This window comes from Aythya ferina, assembly GCF_964211825.1.
Source record: "Aythya ferina genome assembly, chromosome: 16".
Classification (NCBI taxonomy): Eukaryota; Metazoa; Chordata; class Aves; order Anseriformes; family Anatidae; genus Aythya; species Aythya ferina.
This window is the reverse complement of record NC_140315.1, coordinates 959,462-974,609: the sequence shown is the minus strand read 5'-3', so window position 1 is coordinate 974,609 and position 15,148 is coordinate 959,462. Positions and strand designations below refer to the sequence as shown.

The 15,148-nt window shown below is 65.6% G+C and overlaps 2 protein-coding genes across 3 annotated transcripts; both read left to right on the top strand.

Moving 5' to 3' along the window:
• Positions 1-1,678: 1,678 nt before the first annotated feature.
• On the top strand, positions 1,679-5,210 carry CCM2L (CCM2 like scaffold protein; the record flags this gene model as incomplete). Of its 2 annotated transcripts, XM_084538598.1 has the most annotated exons (10): positions 1,679-1,708; positions 1,917-2,084; positions 2,392-2,475; positions 2,564-2,747; positions 3,172-3,626; positions 3,742-3,877; positions 3,994-4,057; positions 4,171-4,315; positions 4,438-4,576; positions 4,752-5,210. In XM_084538598.1, 10 exons carry the CDS (start codon positions 1,679-1,681, stop codon positions 5,033-5,035), a joined length of 1,689 nt encoding a protein of 562 aa, XP_084394724.1. In that variant the 3' UTR covers positions 5,036-5,210. The 2 variants fall into 2 exon arrangements, with proteins under 2 accessions (XP_084394724.1, XP_084394725.1); XM_084538599.1 differs by lacking the exon at positions 2,392-2,475.
• A 499-nt stretch (positions 5,211-5,709) lies between these two features.
• HCK (HCK proto-oncogene, Src family tyrosine kinase) lies at positions 5,710-15,054 on the top strand. Its single transcript, XM_084538128.1, has 13 exons — positions 5,710-5,840; positions 7,448-7,565; positions 7,850-7,886; positions 8,058-8,157; positions 8,362-8,460; positions 8,636-8,739; positions 9,056-9,205; positions 9,491-9,643; positions 9,975-10,157; positions 10,372-10,448; positions 12,302-12,455; positions 12,717-12,848; positions 13,642-15,054. Exons 2-13 carry the CDS (start codon positions 7,449-7,451, stop codon positions 13,842-13,844), a joined length of 1,509 nt encoding a protein of 502 aa, XP_084394254.1. The 5' UTR covers positions 5,710-5,840; position 7,448; the 3' UTR covers positions 13,845-15,054.
• Positions 15,055-15,148: the final 94 nt, after the last annotated feature.

Genomic DNA, 15,148 nt, shown 5'->3' with positions numbered 1-15,148 from the left:
GGGATTTTTGGGGGTGCGGGGGCAGCCAGGAGCCCCACGGCCCTGGGAGCCCTCGAGCGGTGCCGTGCAGGTTCCTGCACCCCCTGCCCGTGCCCCCAAGGGTTCGGAGCCACGCAGCCCGGGGTGATCTGCACCCCCCCACCCCGTGTGCTCGTTCCCTGGGGGGGTCGCGGGTCGGAGGGACATTTTTCTATGCACTCAAGCCACGGTCCCCTCAGCCCCGGGCTGCTCCCGTGGCGGGGTCAGGGCAGCGGCTGCAGGAGCTCCCCCCGCACCGTGCTCGCAGCCCCCATGCCCCGAGCCAACGGGGATGAACAGACAACACCGGGGGGGGGCTGCTGGTGGTGCTGGTGGTGGTGCCAGGCCATCAGCACCCCCTGGCAAGGGGGCACCGAGGGGGCTCAACCCAGGGCTGAGCTGGGCCCTGTGGGGTGGGGGCAGCTCCGGGGCTGCTCCGGCTCCCTTTGGGGAAGGGGGGTCCTGGTCCTGGGGGGGGGTGGACAGCGTGGGGCAGGCAGCGGGGCCGCCCCAGGGTTCAGGGTTCAGGGAATGGGATGGGGACGTGGTTCGGACCGGGGCTGAGCTCTGCTGCTCTTGGCCGGGGGTGTTTTCTCCCCGGAGGGGGTTGCTGGGGGCTGCGTCCCTGAGGGTCTCAGCCACGTCCCCACGGTGCTCGGGACCGGGAGCCCGGCCGTCACGTACTGTAAATACTCTGTGTGCCACCTTCCTCTCCGGGACCCTCGGCGCGGGCAGGGAGGGAGGGGGGGGGGGGTGAGCAGGAGACCGGGGTCTGCCCGAGACTTTTTTGTATACCACAAACTTTTTGTATATTTTTAATTTTGCTGCAACATGAGATATTAAATTCATTTCAATAAGCCCTGCCTGCCCGAGCTTTTCCTTGCTGGTGCCCACCGGTGGCTCTGGGCTCTGCGTGGCCGTGCCGGGGTGCTGGGGGGCTCTGCCCAGCCGTATTGGGGTGCTGGGGGGCTCTGTCCTGGGGTGCTGGGGACATTAGGGACGGGGCAGGATGGCTGTGGAGGTCCAGGGCCCCCGGCAGGGAAGGGGTGCGCGGGCAGGATGCGGTGTGCTGCCGGGGAGGAAACTGCTGGACACGGCCCCATCCCAGCTCTCCCAGGCCGAATTCCTCCCTGCTGGAGGCCCTGAACCCCATCCAGCCCCCAGACCCACGGGGGAGCCTCGAGCCCCATGGGCAGCTGTGGGGTTGGGGAGTTTTAGGGGCTGCTGCATGGCTCCAGCTGGAGCCTTTTCCCCGTGGCAGGGCCGCTCGCGGGCAGGGCAGGGGCAGCGAGGGGCAGGGAGCCCCCCGGTGAGGCCATGGGGAGGGGGCTGATGTGGGGCCATGGGGCAGCGAGGGGCTGGGGCTGCTCTGCTCCTGGTCCCAAGGCACCCCCAGCCCCACTCCTGGTCCCAACCCAGTCCCAGCCCTGTCCCAGTACCAGCGCCAGTCCCAGTGCCAGTCTCGCCCCAGTTCCACCGCAGTCCCAGTCCCAGTCTGAGCCCAGTCCCAGTCCCAGTCCCTTCCCAGTCCCGTCCCAGTCCAGCCCAGCCCAGCCCAGCACCCCCGGCGGGGCAGGAACTCACATCAGAGCCGTCCTGGTGGAGTTTCCGACACAGGAAAACAACAAAGGCGTTGGACGGGGAGGACGGCGGCAGCGCCATGGACTGCGAGGCCAAGAGGGGGAAGAAGGTGAGCACATTTCGGGGGCTGCGGGGTGCTCGTGGTGCCTGGGGCAAGGGGTGGGAGATTTGGGGGGGTCCCCACCTGCTGTCCCCTGGGGCCGAGCGCCCGGGCGGCGCAGATTTGGGGACCCCAGCCAGGAGGAGCCGTGCGGTGCCGGAGCTGGGTGTCCCCCCCCCGTGGTGACGTGCCCCCCAAACCCCGCTGTCCCTGGCAGGGCTTCGTGTCGCCCATCAAGCGGCTGGTTTTCCCCAAGGCGGCTCGCAAGCCGGCTCTCCGCAGCAGCGTCTACCGGCGGCCGCTGCACTCGGTGCCCCTCTACCCCCCCGACTACCTGATAGACCCCCAGATCCTGCTGCACGACTACGTGGAGAAGGAGGTGAAGGTAACGGGGCTGGGGGGGGGCCCCCAGGGACATCAGCAGCCCCATTTGCCATGCGGGAGGCCCCCACACATGGATGTTGGCACGGTTCTGGCCCCCTCCTGTCCTGGATAAACCCCCGAGGAGAAAAGGGGGAGCAGGTTGGGGTGGGGGCAGGCTCCCCACCACCCCACCCCAGGGAGGTGCAGGCTGTGGCGGTGGGAGGACGCAAAGCCCCAGCCCCAGTGCCCCTTAGGGCTGGCCTTCCACCCATAGGGCTCCCCCCTTGCCCTCCCCAAAACCCTTTGGGGGCTTTGCCCCCCCCCCTCAGTTTTTAGGGCACCTCACCTGGGTGACAGCATCCCTGAACCCCTCCAGCCGGGACGAGGTGCTGCAGCTGCTGGACACCGCCAGGGTAAGAGGGCGCCCAGCACCCCACGGGGACGTCCCACCAGTGCCACCAGTGCCCCCTCCCGACCCCGCACTCGCTCTCTGCCCCACAGCAGCTGAAGGAGCTGCCCCTACAGACGACGCCGGAGCAGGACAGCATCCTCAGCCTGTCCGCCCGCTGCCTCCTGCTCACCTGGCGCGACGACGAGGAGCTGATCCTGCGCATCCCCACGCACGAGATCGCCGCAGCCTCCTACCTGCGCGACGACGCCCTGCACCTCCTCATCCTCAAAACGGGTGCGGGCACCCTGCCGGGGTCCCAGTGCGATGCGGCTGACCCTGAGCACCCCGTGTGTGCCCCCCCCCCGGGGTGGGAGCCGTGCTCCCAGCACCGGCTGCTTTTAATGGTGGTGGGGAATGATGCTGGAAGTGCCCCCCCCTGTGTGCATCCAGATGGGGCGCAGGGGCTCCGGTGCTGTGATCACCAACCCTGGGCTCAGCCACCAGCCTCAGCTGTGCCCTAATCCCCCTTCTCCCACCCCACCACAGCCCCCACCACCCAGCCCCACCGCCCCCAGCTCGCTGGGCCTCCCCTATCCCCCCACCACCCCCAGCCCCTCTGCTTCCCACCTGGATGGACTCCAGGGCCAAACCGGGAGCCGGGTGCGTTGGGGATCACAGCCCCCACCCTGACACCCCGTCCCCCCCTTGCTGCCCCCAGGCCTGGGAGTGGACCCGGTCCCTGCCGGAGCGCACCCCGAGGCGACCCCGGTCGGCGTGCCGGAGGCAGCCCCGGCCGAGAAGCGTCCGGGGGGCGCGTGGCCAGAACCGGGGCGTCTGGGGGGCCCGATGGAGCGGCGGCACACCATCTGCAGCCTGGACTGGCGGGCGGCACGGGGCGGGCAGGAGGGCCGGCAGGGCGGCAGCCTGGAGCGGCGGCGGGGAGGCAGCTGGGAGCGGAGGCAGCGCGGGCGACCCTCGGGGAGCTGGGAGCGGCGGCAGCCCTGCGGAGGCAGCTGGGAGCGGCGCCGAGCCGGCACGGCCGGAGGCAGCTGGGAGCGCGGCACTGGTTTCGGCAGCTGGGAGCGGCGGCACACCGGCAGCAACCCCCTGGACCCCCAGGAGCCCTGCCCCGACGCCTACTCCAACCTCGTCATCCTCGCCGTGCCCAACAGGGTGAGCGGCCCCGGCATGCGCCCACCCTTCTGGCATGCGCCCACCCCCCCTGGCATGTGCCCACCACCACCGGCACGTGCCCACCCTCTCCTCTTCCCCCCTTCATCCCCTGCAGGATGCCGCCGAGGAGTCCTGCGCGCTCATCTGCCAGGTTTTCCAGATCATCTACGGGGACCAGAGCATCGAGTGCGTGGATCGTGCCGGGTACCACTACACCTCCACGCCCACGCGGCCCTGGCTCTCCAGCAGGAGTGAGTGGCTGGGGGGGGGTGCGGGATGCTGAGTGGGACTGCACGGGGCTGGGGGGCTTGGGTACAGCGCGGGGGGGACCTGCCCTGGTTCTCAGAGCTGGGCTCTCCTTCCCCAGGTGAGAGCTGCCGCACGGACGGGACGTACGGCTACGACGCCGACTTCAGCTGCTGCAGCTCCTTGTGAGTCCGAGTTCCCCTGGGTGCCCCCGTGCTGGGTGCCCGTCCCAGCTGCGGACCCCCCAGCCCAGCCCGATGGACCTGCTGACCCCCCCCACGCCCCTCTCCTCCCGCAGCAATGGCTCCGAGACGTTCGAGGCGTATTACAGCGGGGCCTCCTCGCCCTCCTTCCACCAGTCCCACCACAGCCTGGCCACCGCCTGCAGCGGCAGCGACCAGAGCAGCGCGGGGCTGGAGCAGCTGCAGGACTACATGGTGACGGTGAGGGTGCAGGGGGGACCCCGCTCCTCTCCGGGTGCCGGGGAGCAGCCAGCCGGGTGCGGGGTGATGGGGTCGAGGCCGTGCGCTGTCCCCAGCCCTGAGCTGTCCCCGTGTTCCCGCAGCTGCGCAACAAGCTGTCACCCCAGGAGATCCAGCAGTTCGCCCTGATGCTCCGCGAGTACCGGCTGGGCACGCCGGTGCAGGAGTACTGCGCCGACCTCCTGCGCCTCTACGGGGACCGGAGGAAGTTTCTGCTCCTAGGTGAGTTCAGGGGCGCCCGCCCCAGCTGCTGGGGTGTCCGAGCAGCCCCAGCGATGGGTCACTGCGTCATGTTGGCCATGTCCGGGTGTCTTTTTGGGGATGGGGAGCTGGGTCCTGGGTGTGTGCTGGCACCCCCCGGGCACGGTCACCCCGAGCCTCACGGCGCCTGCTGCAGGAATGAGGCCCTTCATCCCCGACCAAGACATCGGGTACTTCGAGACCTTCCTGGAGAGCATCGGCATCCGCGAGGGCGGCATCCTCACCGACAGCTTCGGCCGCATCAAGCGCAGCATGAGCAACACGTCGGCCTCGGCCGTGCGGAGCTACGACAGCTGGTCCCTGCGCTCCGAGTCCGAGTCCTTCAACCGCATGATCACCGACATCACCCACGACATCGAGGCGCTGGCGCGGGACGAAGAGGAGGAGGAGGAGGAGGAGGAAGAGGACAACTATCTGTGAGGGGCTGCTGAAGCCCCACGCCTGGCATTGTCCCCACTTTGTCCCCACGGGAGGGGACGAGGCTCCGCGCTGCCCTGGCAGCTCTCGGCTGTGCTGGTGGTGAATCAGGGCAGCCCCCCCAGCGGCGCCCCGTGCTGTAATTTTTGCAGATCGCAATTAAACGCCCGGGATGGGAGCAGCCACCGTCCCGCTGTCCCGGGGCAGCGCCTCCGGGGCCCCCCCGGCAGGACCGGGATGGGGCAGGGGGAAAAAAGGGCCAGCAGCAGGGACCGTGCTGCCCGCAGAGCTGTCCCCAAAAAGCGCTGTACCCAAATCCTGGACGGCGGGGACAGCTCGGTGCCACGGGGGGGGGGCCCGGGAGCCTCACGGCCCCTGGCTGCCGTCGCCCCCAGCCCACTCGGGGGCGCTCGGGGTGCGGGAGCCCAGCAGGGGCCGCGCCCCGGGGACACCGGGGACACCGGGGCCGGGAGAGGAGCGGCACGGCCCGGGGGGGCGCACCGGGTGTCCCCGTCCCCGCTCCACGGGGGCGCAGAGCGGGGGTCGCGCTCCGGTCGCCTGCACCCGGGAGGGGCGGGGGCGTTACCGGGAGGGGCGGGGGCGTTACCGGGAGGGGCGGGGGCGTTACCGGGAGGGGCGTGGCCTCACCGGGAGGGGCGGGGCCTCGACGGGGCGGGGCGCGGCGCGCACCCGAGCTGAGCGCGGCGGCGGCGGCAGCCCCGGCTCCGGGAGCGGGACCGGGAACGGGACCGGGAGCGGGACCGGGAGCAGGACGGGCCCCGGGACGTGCCCCGGGACGGCGGCCGAGGTGAGAGCGGAGCCCCGGGGGGGCGGTGGAGGGGTGCACGGAGCTCCCGGGACCGGTACCGGGCTGCCCAACTGGCCGGTCCCTGCCCGGGACAGCCGGTGCTGCGGGGGTCCCTGCGCCGTGCTGCCACCGGTCTGGCCCCGTCCTGGCCCCGGGTGCTCCGGGAGGGGGTCCCGGGTTGGGGATGCGATGTCCGGAGGGGTGGGAAGGTGACACCGGGGTGCGGGGAGGGTCGGGTCGGGGCAGTGTTGGGGTGCCCCGGGTGCACCCCATGGAGGTGCCGCCCGATGCGGGGCTCTCGGGGGGCTGCTGGGGCCCTGCCGCCCCCCGTCCCAGCAGCGAGGACACGGGGCCGTGGGTGGCTGCGCTGCGGTGTGCCCACGCCTTCACACCTCCGCCACTTCCCGTCCCCAGTGTCCCCAGTGCACCCAGTGTCCCCAGTGCTCGGGGACGGCCAGGCCAGCTGCGGGACCCGGGCTGTGCCAGGGAGCAGCTCCCGGTGCCGGTGCTCCCGGTGCTGCCAGAACCTGCAGGGAAACCCTCACCACCTGGGTACTGCGTGTGGCAGTGACCCGGGATGCTCGGCTCCCCAGGGGCCTGGTGTTGCCCTGCTCAGCGCTGGGACCTCGGGGTTCACCAGCAACTGGTCCCAGTGCCCGTGTGCAGGGTGTCCTGGGATCAAGGCAGTGCTGTGCATGTCCCCTGCAGCGCGGGGGCCGTTTGCTTCCTCCTTCGCTGTCACCGCCTGCACCCTTCTCCTTTCCCCTGTGCTGAGGTCTCCACCGGACAAAGGGAAGTGTCTGTCCTGGGGGGGTTTCTCCCACGCTTGCTGCTTCTGGCAGCACGTTTTCCTGCTGATGTTTCCCTGGGGGAGCTGGGGATAGCTGAGCACTTGGATTCATCCTGGGCTGGTGGCTGCCCTGTTGGTGGCAGCTTCACCCCGCAGGGTGCATTTGGGGGGCTGCACTGAGGGGTGTCAGCCCACAGCAGCACCCAGGGCTCCTCTCACCTTCTCCCCGGCCTCTCTGGGCTTCCACCCCGTGGGGTCAGTGCCTGGATGAGCTCCCCAGGCCCCTGCTGGCCCTGGCCACCCTTCTGTACCCATCCCCAGGTCTTGGCGGGGCCCTGCTCACAGCTCAGCCATTCTCTCGGATGTGGTCTTGTCCTGGGCTGCACCACTTTTCATTTCCCTTCTTTAAAAGAAAAAAGAATAACAGTGCTGATAACTCTGCTGAGCTCCGAGCACCAGGTGACACCGGAGCAGTGCTGCCCTGATGCAGAGCTCAGCCCCAGCACCCCGGGCAGGGAAAGCTTTTTTGGGGAGCAGCTGCAGAGCTGCTCCATGGCACCCAGCCTGTCCCAAATTCACCTCCTGCAGTGACTTTTTCTACACTTTTTTTTTTTTTACACCACAAGATCCCTTTTCCTTCTCACCCTTGACGCCCCTGCCGGGCTGCCCACGGCTCCGACCGACCGGGTGCGGGTGCTGTGCGTGGGGCCGGGGGAGCGGAGCCCACCCGTGGGAGCGGGGGCCGTGGGCAGGAGCTGCTGGCGCTGGGCTCTCTGCTCTGTCGCAACGGCTCCACTTCCCCTGCCCCCCTTGACAGGATGGGTTGCGTGAAGTCGAAGGAAGCTGACATCCAAGACAAGGTGATAAAAACGGACCTCGAGCCCGGCCTGCAGCCGGGCCGCTACGTGAGGGACCCCACGGCTGACAACAAGCACGTGAGTGGGAGCCGCTGTGCCCCCCCGCCGGGGGTGGGGGGGTCTCAGGGCCCTGGAGCCACCCGTGCGGGCTCTGGAGCTGCGAGAGCACCGAGCATGGGGCTGGCCAAGGGCGCTGGGGTGGGAGCACAGGGTCTGGTGGAAATAAAGGGGTTGTGGAGAAAGAGAGAGGAAAATGAGGGTGGTGGGGAGGGAGACAGGGAGATGCCGGTGCAGTGCCGAGACCCCCGCGGGGTACTGGCCTGTGCCACCCGTGACTCCCCTCTGTTTGTTGTCCTTTCCAGCACAACGCCGGCAGTGCCGTGCCCCTGCCCGCGGATGGTGAGTACGTGTGGTCCTGTGGGGGTGCGCAGCCGGTCCCCAGCCCAGGATGGAGCCCAGCTGGACCTGGCAGCTCTGGGCTCCCTCCGAGCACGGCACAGCCACGGTGTGGGGTGGCAGGGACCTGGTCCCATCGCAGGGACGGGTCCCCAGGAGCCCCTCTCGCCACAGGCCCGGGGGACAGCGTGGTGCTGGCGCTCTATGACTACGAGGCGCTGCACGCCGGGGACCTGAGCTTCAAGAAGGGAGAGCGCCTGAAGGTCCTGGAGGAGTAAGTGTCCCCTGCCGCAGGGTGTCCTGAAGGCTCGTGTGGCCCTGCTCGCTGTTTTTCTGGACTTTGCCCATTTTGCTCTGTGCTGTAGCGTGCCAGTGACCGCCCACCGTCAGCTCGCTCACCGCTGAGCCCAGCGCTGCGACGCTGGCACGAGGGAGCTGCTGGTGCCCAGCACTGACCCGCTGCCGTCTTTATCCTCAGGAAGGGGGAGTGGTGGCAGGCACGGTCGCTGGTGACAGGGCACGAGGGCTTCATCCCCAGCAACTACGTGGCCCGAGCCAACTCGCTGGAGACAGAAGAGTGAGCGTCCCCCCGGGGCCAGCCCATCCCGCGGCTCCCGCATTGCCCAGTTGTGGCCGTCCCCCCTCCTGCCCCGTGTCCCTGCCCTGTGGCGGGGGCTAACGCCCCCCAGCCCACGCCGCCCTGGCTCTCTGGTCCCTGACGGAGGTCGTTGTGTGCTCTGCTCCTGCCCCAGGTGGTTCTTTAAGGGCATCAGCAGGAAGGACGCGGAGCGGCTGCTGCTGGGCCCCGGGAACGTGGTCGGGTCCTTCATGATACGGGACAGCGAGACCACCAAAGGTACCGAGGGACCCCACAGGGTGAGGACAACCCTGGGAGGGCTTCCCTTGTGCAGATCTGCCTGGGAGAGGGGCTCAGGGCCCCCCAGGGGGCTCTGCTTTGCTGCCGGGCAGGAGCTGGGGTCCAGGGATGCGCCCGGTCCCTCTGAGGCTGCCTGTGGTGTTTGGGGCTCAGCCCGGCCTCATGCTGGGGCTGAGGGGGTGGCGGTGGCAAGGAGGGGACAAAGCTGCTCCAGCGGCTCTGCCGGGCCGTGCTGGGACCCCTAACGAGTGTCCAGGAGCCAGGGGGGCACTGCCCCATGCCCTTCCCCGAGCAGGCTGCTACTCCTTGTCGGTGCGGGACGGGGACACCCTGCAGGGAGGCAGCGTGAAGCATTACAAGATCCGGACGCTGGACAGCGGTGGCTTCTACGTCTCCCCGCGCAGCAGCTTCGACACGCTGCAGGAGCTGGTCGAGCACTACAAGGGTGAGCCCCGGGGGTGTTGCTCCAGCACGACCATGCCCGGCACCGCCGGGCTCCGTGCGGCCGCTCGGCTTCTCCTCGCCGTGCCACAGCAGCGGGTGGCGGTTCCCCAAATTCCTGCAGTGCTCAGGATTGCCCGTCCCCAGGCTGGAGCCGTGGCTGTGCCGTGTCCCAGGCTGTGGTGCTGGTGTCTGACACCAGGTCGTGCCCTGCACCCATGGGGGCCGTGGTGGGCTCTGCGCTTCGCAGCACGAAGCCCGGCTGACGGCACTCGCTGCTCCCCGGCAGGGCAAAGCGACGGGCTGTGCCAGAAGCTCACCTACCCCTGCTGCACGCCCAAACCCCAGAAGCCCTGGGAGAAAGATGCGTGGGAAATCCCTCGGGAGTCTCTGCAGCTGGAGAAGAAGCTGGGAGCGGGGCAGTTTGGAGAAGTGTGGATGGGTGAGAGCGCGGGGAGGCAGCTGGGAGGAGGAGGAAGGCGGTGGGGAAGGAGGAAGGGCGAGGGGTGGGAGAGGAGGTGGAGGGGCAGCAGGGTTGGGGGGAGTGCCCCGTGAGCAGACAGCGAGGAAAAAACTGGTGGGAGGAGAGAGGGGCACTGGGAAGTAGTGGTGGCCCCGTCCTTCCCGCGGGGACAACCCGGGGCTGCGGGTGGTCTCCAGGTCTCTGCCTGCAGGAGGGGGGGTTTGGCTCCACAGCCCAGTGCTCCCAGTGCGGGGTGCCTGGGGAGGGCTGGGCACCCTGGGGAATGACCTGCGTCCCCCCCCCTCCCCAGCTACCTACAACAAGCACACCAAGGTGGCGGTGAAGACCATGAAGCCCGGCAGCATGTCCGTCAGCGCCTTCCTGGAGGAGGCCAACCTGATGAAGACCCTGCAGCACGACAAGCTGGTGAAGCTGCACGCCGTCGTCACCAAGGAGGAGCCCATCTACATCATCACCGAGTTCATGGAGAAAGGTGCTGCCCTCCCCATCCCCGGGGGGGACGTGGGCTCTGGGGGGGACGTGGGGACGGCCCTGGGAGAGGAGGGATGGGGCCAGGCGGAGGAGGAGGGGACAGGATGGGATCGGTGCTGCCTGCGGGTGGGTTTTGGAGACTGTGAGCCCCAGAGGGTCCCGGAGCAGCATCGCAGCCCTGGCCGAGCTGAGCCCCGCGCCCTGCCTGCCCACAGGGAGCTTGCTGGATTTCCTGAAGAGCGAGGAGGGGAACAAGCAGCCGCTGCCGAAGCTGATCGACTTCTCTGCCCAGGTGAGTCTGCCCAGGTGAGGAGGGCACAGACCTCCCCTGGCTCCCTGCTCCGGCTCCTGGGACACGGGGCCAGCTTCTGGCATCCCGGGGTTTGCAAACTGAGCTCAAACCCCTCAGATCCCCCTGAGAGCTCTTCTCCAGGCGTTTGGGGGGCAGCGTGAGAGCAGCTCTCTTGCAGCTCAGGCAGGAAGACCTCACTGCCTGCAGAGCCCCCCGGGGACAGGCTGGGAAACGTGGGGAGGGGGCTGGTGAGGGTCACGGTGCCGTGCGAGGCAGCCCGCTGCGTGCTCCCAGTGTGGGAGCAGGTGTGCAGGAAAGGAGAAGTTTGTGCTTCCTCCCCGTTAACCCGGTAGCTGCAGCCAGCACCGGGCTGTGCCCAGCACCCCAAAGCAGCGCAGACCCTCTCGGGAGCTGGGAAGGCTCCTCCTTTAGGGCCGAGGGTCTCTGCCCAGCGACCCCACAGCCCTGGGGGCCCGCAGCACAGCTCTGCTTTTTGGAAGCCACGGGGTGAAGGGCCGGGGCTGCTCACGTTTGCACGGTGCTGCCTCCAGGACACCCCGGCTCGGGCTGGCGTGGGCTCCCCGGGGAGCAGCAGTGTCAGAGCTATGGCCTTGTGTGCATCGCTGCTGCTGTGACAGTTCCCCGAAAATAGTGCTCGGTGCGATGCAGCCCAGGGGACAGCCTTCACAAGGGCACTGCAAAGAACATAACACACTATTTTACCCCACGGCACTGCCTATGGGAGCTTTATGGCAGTAACGACACTCAAAATCATCTTCCAGCCACGGGCTGGAGGAAGGCATCTGGAGAGGAAGGGGTACTCTGTAAAAACAGTGTCAGGGATATTTTCAGGAGCCGATTTTGGGTACAGCTGAGTGTGCTCTTGTACATCTAGCTTCGCGTGTGCAATCATTTGTGCAACCACTGTCGTGTCGCTGCCGCTTCTGCAGCGCTCGCAGCCGGCGGCCGCAGCCAGCGACCACGGAGCTGAGCTCGGTGAAATAATTCACGGAGGAACCTGAGCAACAGCAGGGCCCAGGCGCAGGAGGTTTAGAGCCAGGTCTCTGGCTCCTGGAGCTGGCTGGGGCCGTGCCGAGCAGCGAGGCAGGCGTGCAGCCATCTGCTCCCGGTGGGCTCCCCCCTCCGTGCCTCGTCCCCAGCTGCAGCACCGGGGCAGAGCCCCCAGCACCAGCAGGAGGGCAGCAGCCGGTGAGCCCGGTGCCCGGGCTGGGGCTGAGTCACTGCGAGTAAAACCACCCGAGGCCCTGGAAGTGATCCTTCCGCTCTCGCCGTGCCGCTTTACTTCTGTATTTCGTGGGCTCTGCACCTTGCCCCGGTCCAGCCTTGCGGGTGCAACGGTGGGGCTGACTTCGGGCTGCTCTCGAAGCCCTCGTGTAACTCCCTGTCCTCGCCCAGGGACCATCATGGGGCTTTTCTGTCCTCCCCAGAGAAGCTCTGTACTGCTGACGGATTCCAGCTGCAGCAGTGGAAGTCCATTTTTGTCCCCTGGGCAGAGTGGCTTGCCCAGCTTGACCGGTGTCAGCTCCTCGGACACGGGCTCTTGCTGCTTTTCTCACATGTGGCCTTAAATGGGTCGTGCTGGCCTGGCCACCCAAACCCCTGATTTCTTTCAAGGGTTTCCCTGTGCTGGGAGTGGTCCCCACACAGCAGCCGATCTCATTTCCACTGTGGCCGCCCCGTGCTCTGCCACGGCTCAGCCGCCTTTGGCCCCGCTTCTCTTGTACCTGCCAGAAGCAATTCAGCTCTTTTCCATTCCCGGCAACAGCCACTTTTAGGGTTTTTGTGTTGTTTCAGACAGCCCCCTTGCCTTTTTCTCTTTCTGCTTTTTGCAGATTGCAGAAGGAATGGCTTTTATTGAGAAGAGGAACTACATCCACAGAGACTTGAGGGCTGCCAATATTTTAGTGTCAGCAATACTGGTGTGCAAGATCGCAGACTTCGGCCTGGCCAGGGTCATTGAAGACAATGAGTACACAGCCCGGGAAGGTAGGGGAGCTGCTGTGGGATTCTGGCCACTTTCTGAGATGCTGAAGGGTTGTGGGATTCCCTTAAAGCCACTTAAAATGCGCAGCTTTGGCAGCCAGGGCCCAGGGAGGGACATACTGCACAAATGGCCAGAGGAGTGGAAGCTCCTCGCATTTGCATTGCTTCACATCTTCCTGTTTGCTTCTTGTTCCCCATATTTCACTACGAGTTTCTCAGCATTTGGGTGATAGCTCACGCTTCTCGTTGGATCTCTGTGTCCAGGTGCCAAGTTTCCCATTAAATGGACTGCACCAGAAGCCATCAATTACGGATCTTTCACTATAAAATCAGATGTCTGGTCCTTTGGGATCCTCCTGACCGAGATCATTACCTACGGGCGCATCCCGTACCCAGGTATGGAGCCGAAATGCGCCCTCTAATCTGCTGCCAAAAGATGTGCTCCGTGTTCCGGGCCCCAGCTGTGGGATCTGCTTCTCCGTGAGGTTGGGTCACTGGGAGCAGAGGCAATGGCAGGAGATTTGAACCTCACACTGGGTGCAGAGCTGGAAGGTCTCTGGACAGCACACAGATCTGTGCGCACCACCAACCTGTGCGGCTCTGCTTCTTGCAGATTAAGCGAGTTTGGAAGGAGCACAGGAGCTCAGGGCTGATAGCTGGGCCAGGTGTTTTGGGAAGGCTCAAACAATCTGTAAATCGACATCATGAGGAGCCACCCTGCACTGTACACTGATTCTCTGGTGCCTTTTTTCAATGGAAAATGATTCTGCACGAGGGCGTTGCCACAGGCGGTCAGTGAAGGATGTGGGGTGGCTTAAAGGGCTGTGAGGGAAGGACGGGCCCTGCCATGGCACTGACGTGTTTTTATCAGTGACGCTGGAAGGAATGGCTCATTAGAGACACAGCAGATGGAGAAATGCCGCCTTTATTTGGGGAGAATTTACACAAAACAATTACAATTCCCATCTGATCTGCTCAAACGGGTACAAACCCACACGCAGCAAGTGTCACACCAGCCCAGTTGTTGGCATCTTTCCCTCAACAGGAGCAGGGGCTCCCCTTCCCCTGCTCCTGTTCTCCCTAGTGACAGCGGCCAAAGGGAGGGCATTGGGTTTTATTTCTTCCTTGCCTTTTAAAGAAATCAGTGACCAGCTGTGGGACATTCACCCGTTCTGCTCCACTTCCCCAGGGATGTCGAGCGTGGAGGTGATCCGGGCCCTGGAGCGTGGCTACCGCATGCCCCGCACGGAGAACTGCCCCGAGGAGCTGTACGACATTATGCTGAGGTGCTGGAAGACCCGGCCGGAGGATCGCCCCACCTTCGAGTACACGCAGAGTATTTTGGAGGATTTCTTTACTGCCACGGAGGGCCAGTATCAGCAGCAGCCGTAACGCAGAAAGTTTGGTGGAAAAAAACAGACAGCCCTGCAGCGAGCACATGCACCCTGCTCTCCCCTGTCCCGCTCTTGATCTGTGCACACCTTCCTCGTCTGCTGGCCTGGCCCAGAAACCAAAGACTTCCTGAGGAGGCTTGGTTAGGAGCAAGGGCACGATGAAGCAGCGCTCCGGCCACCCCCGGGGCTGCCAGGCCGGGGATGAGCGAGGCAGGGCTGTGCCTTGTGCCTTCCACACGTGCCAGACTGCGGGGCAGCAGCCCCCGGGCCGTGCCTGCTGGTGGGTGTCCAGCTCCCGTGGGAGCACCACGCGAGGAGGGCTGTGGCCACGGCTGCTTCGGCTACAGAGGGAAAAAAAAAGAAATAGGTTTTTTGAGCCGTCTGAGATCTTATCGTGCTGTTTTGCAGAAGTAGGTGCTTGTGCTGCACCGTGCTCGCTGAAAAGCTGCCCTGTCCTGGGTGTGCTGTGCAGTGCCCCCCGCCCGCACAACCCAGCCACCCGTGCCCCTGCGCTGGTGAAATCCCCAGGGTGAAATCCCCAGGGATTGCCACCGGGTGCTGCCCTTTGGCACCTCAGCTCGTCTCTGCCTCAGGGAGCTCAGCTTGAAGCATTACTGCAATGAGCCTCTCCCAAAGCCCTGCTGTGTTTTTTTTTTTTTTTTTTTTATTAGTTTTTTATACTTTTTTTTTGGTACTTTTTTTTGTGGTACTTATCTGTTGAGTGCAAATTTCGGTGAGCTACTTCAGCAAGGAGGGCAGCATGTGTTTCAGGGAGTAGAAACACACTTACTTTTAGCTTTTTAGCGATGGGACGGGTCTAACCCCGCCGCTCTGCCCCCATAAAAACTCCTGGAGCCCTCCCTGGAGCCTGGGCCCTGCTCTGGGGCTGCTCCGCTCAGCTCCAGCACCTCCGCCTCGCCCACAGCTGTCACTGCCCTCAGCCCCTCTGCTTTGCATTGCCAGCCCTGAGCCACGCGTCCCTTCCCCGCTCATTTCATGGTTTTGTTCGTTTTTTGTGTTTCATGGCGGGGCGTTTAGGGAAGAGGAATAGAGGAAGTCATGCTTTTAAAGGCCGTTCTTTACTTCCAACACCGACCTTCCAGGACTGATTATTTTTTCCTCATTTAAACAGACAAACCCCATTTTTGTACGCATTTACATCAGCTTCGAGAAGCTTTTTTTACACTCAATAAACTGTTTTAACAGCCCCAGTCTTGCAGCGCTCCCGGTGACAGCGGGCCCAGAGCTCTCCCCGCCACCCGGAGGCGCCTCCTCTCGGCTGCAGACGGAGCCTCAGCCCCC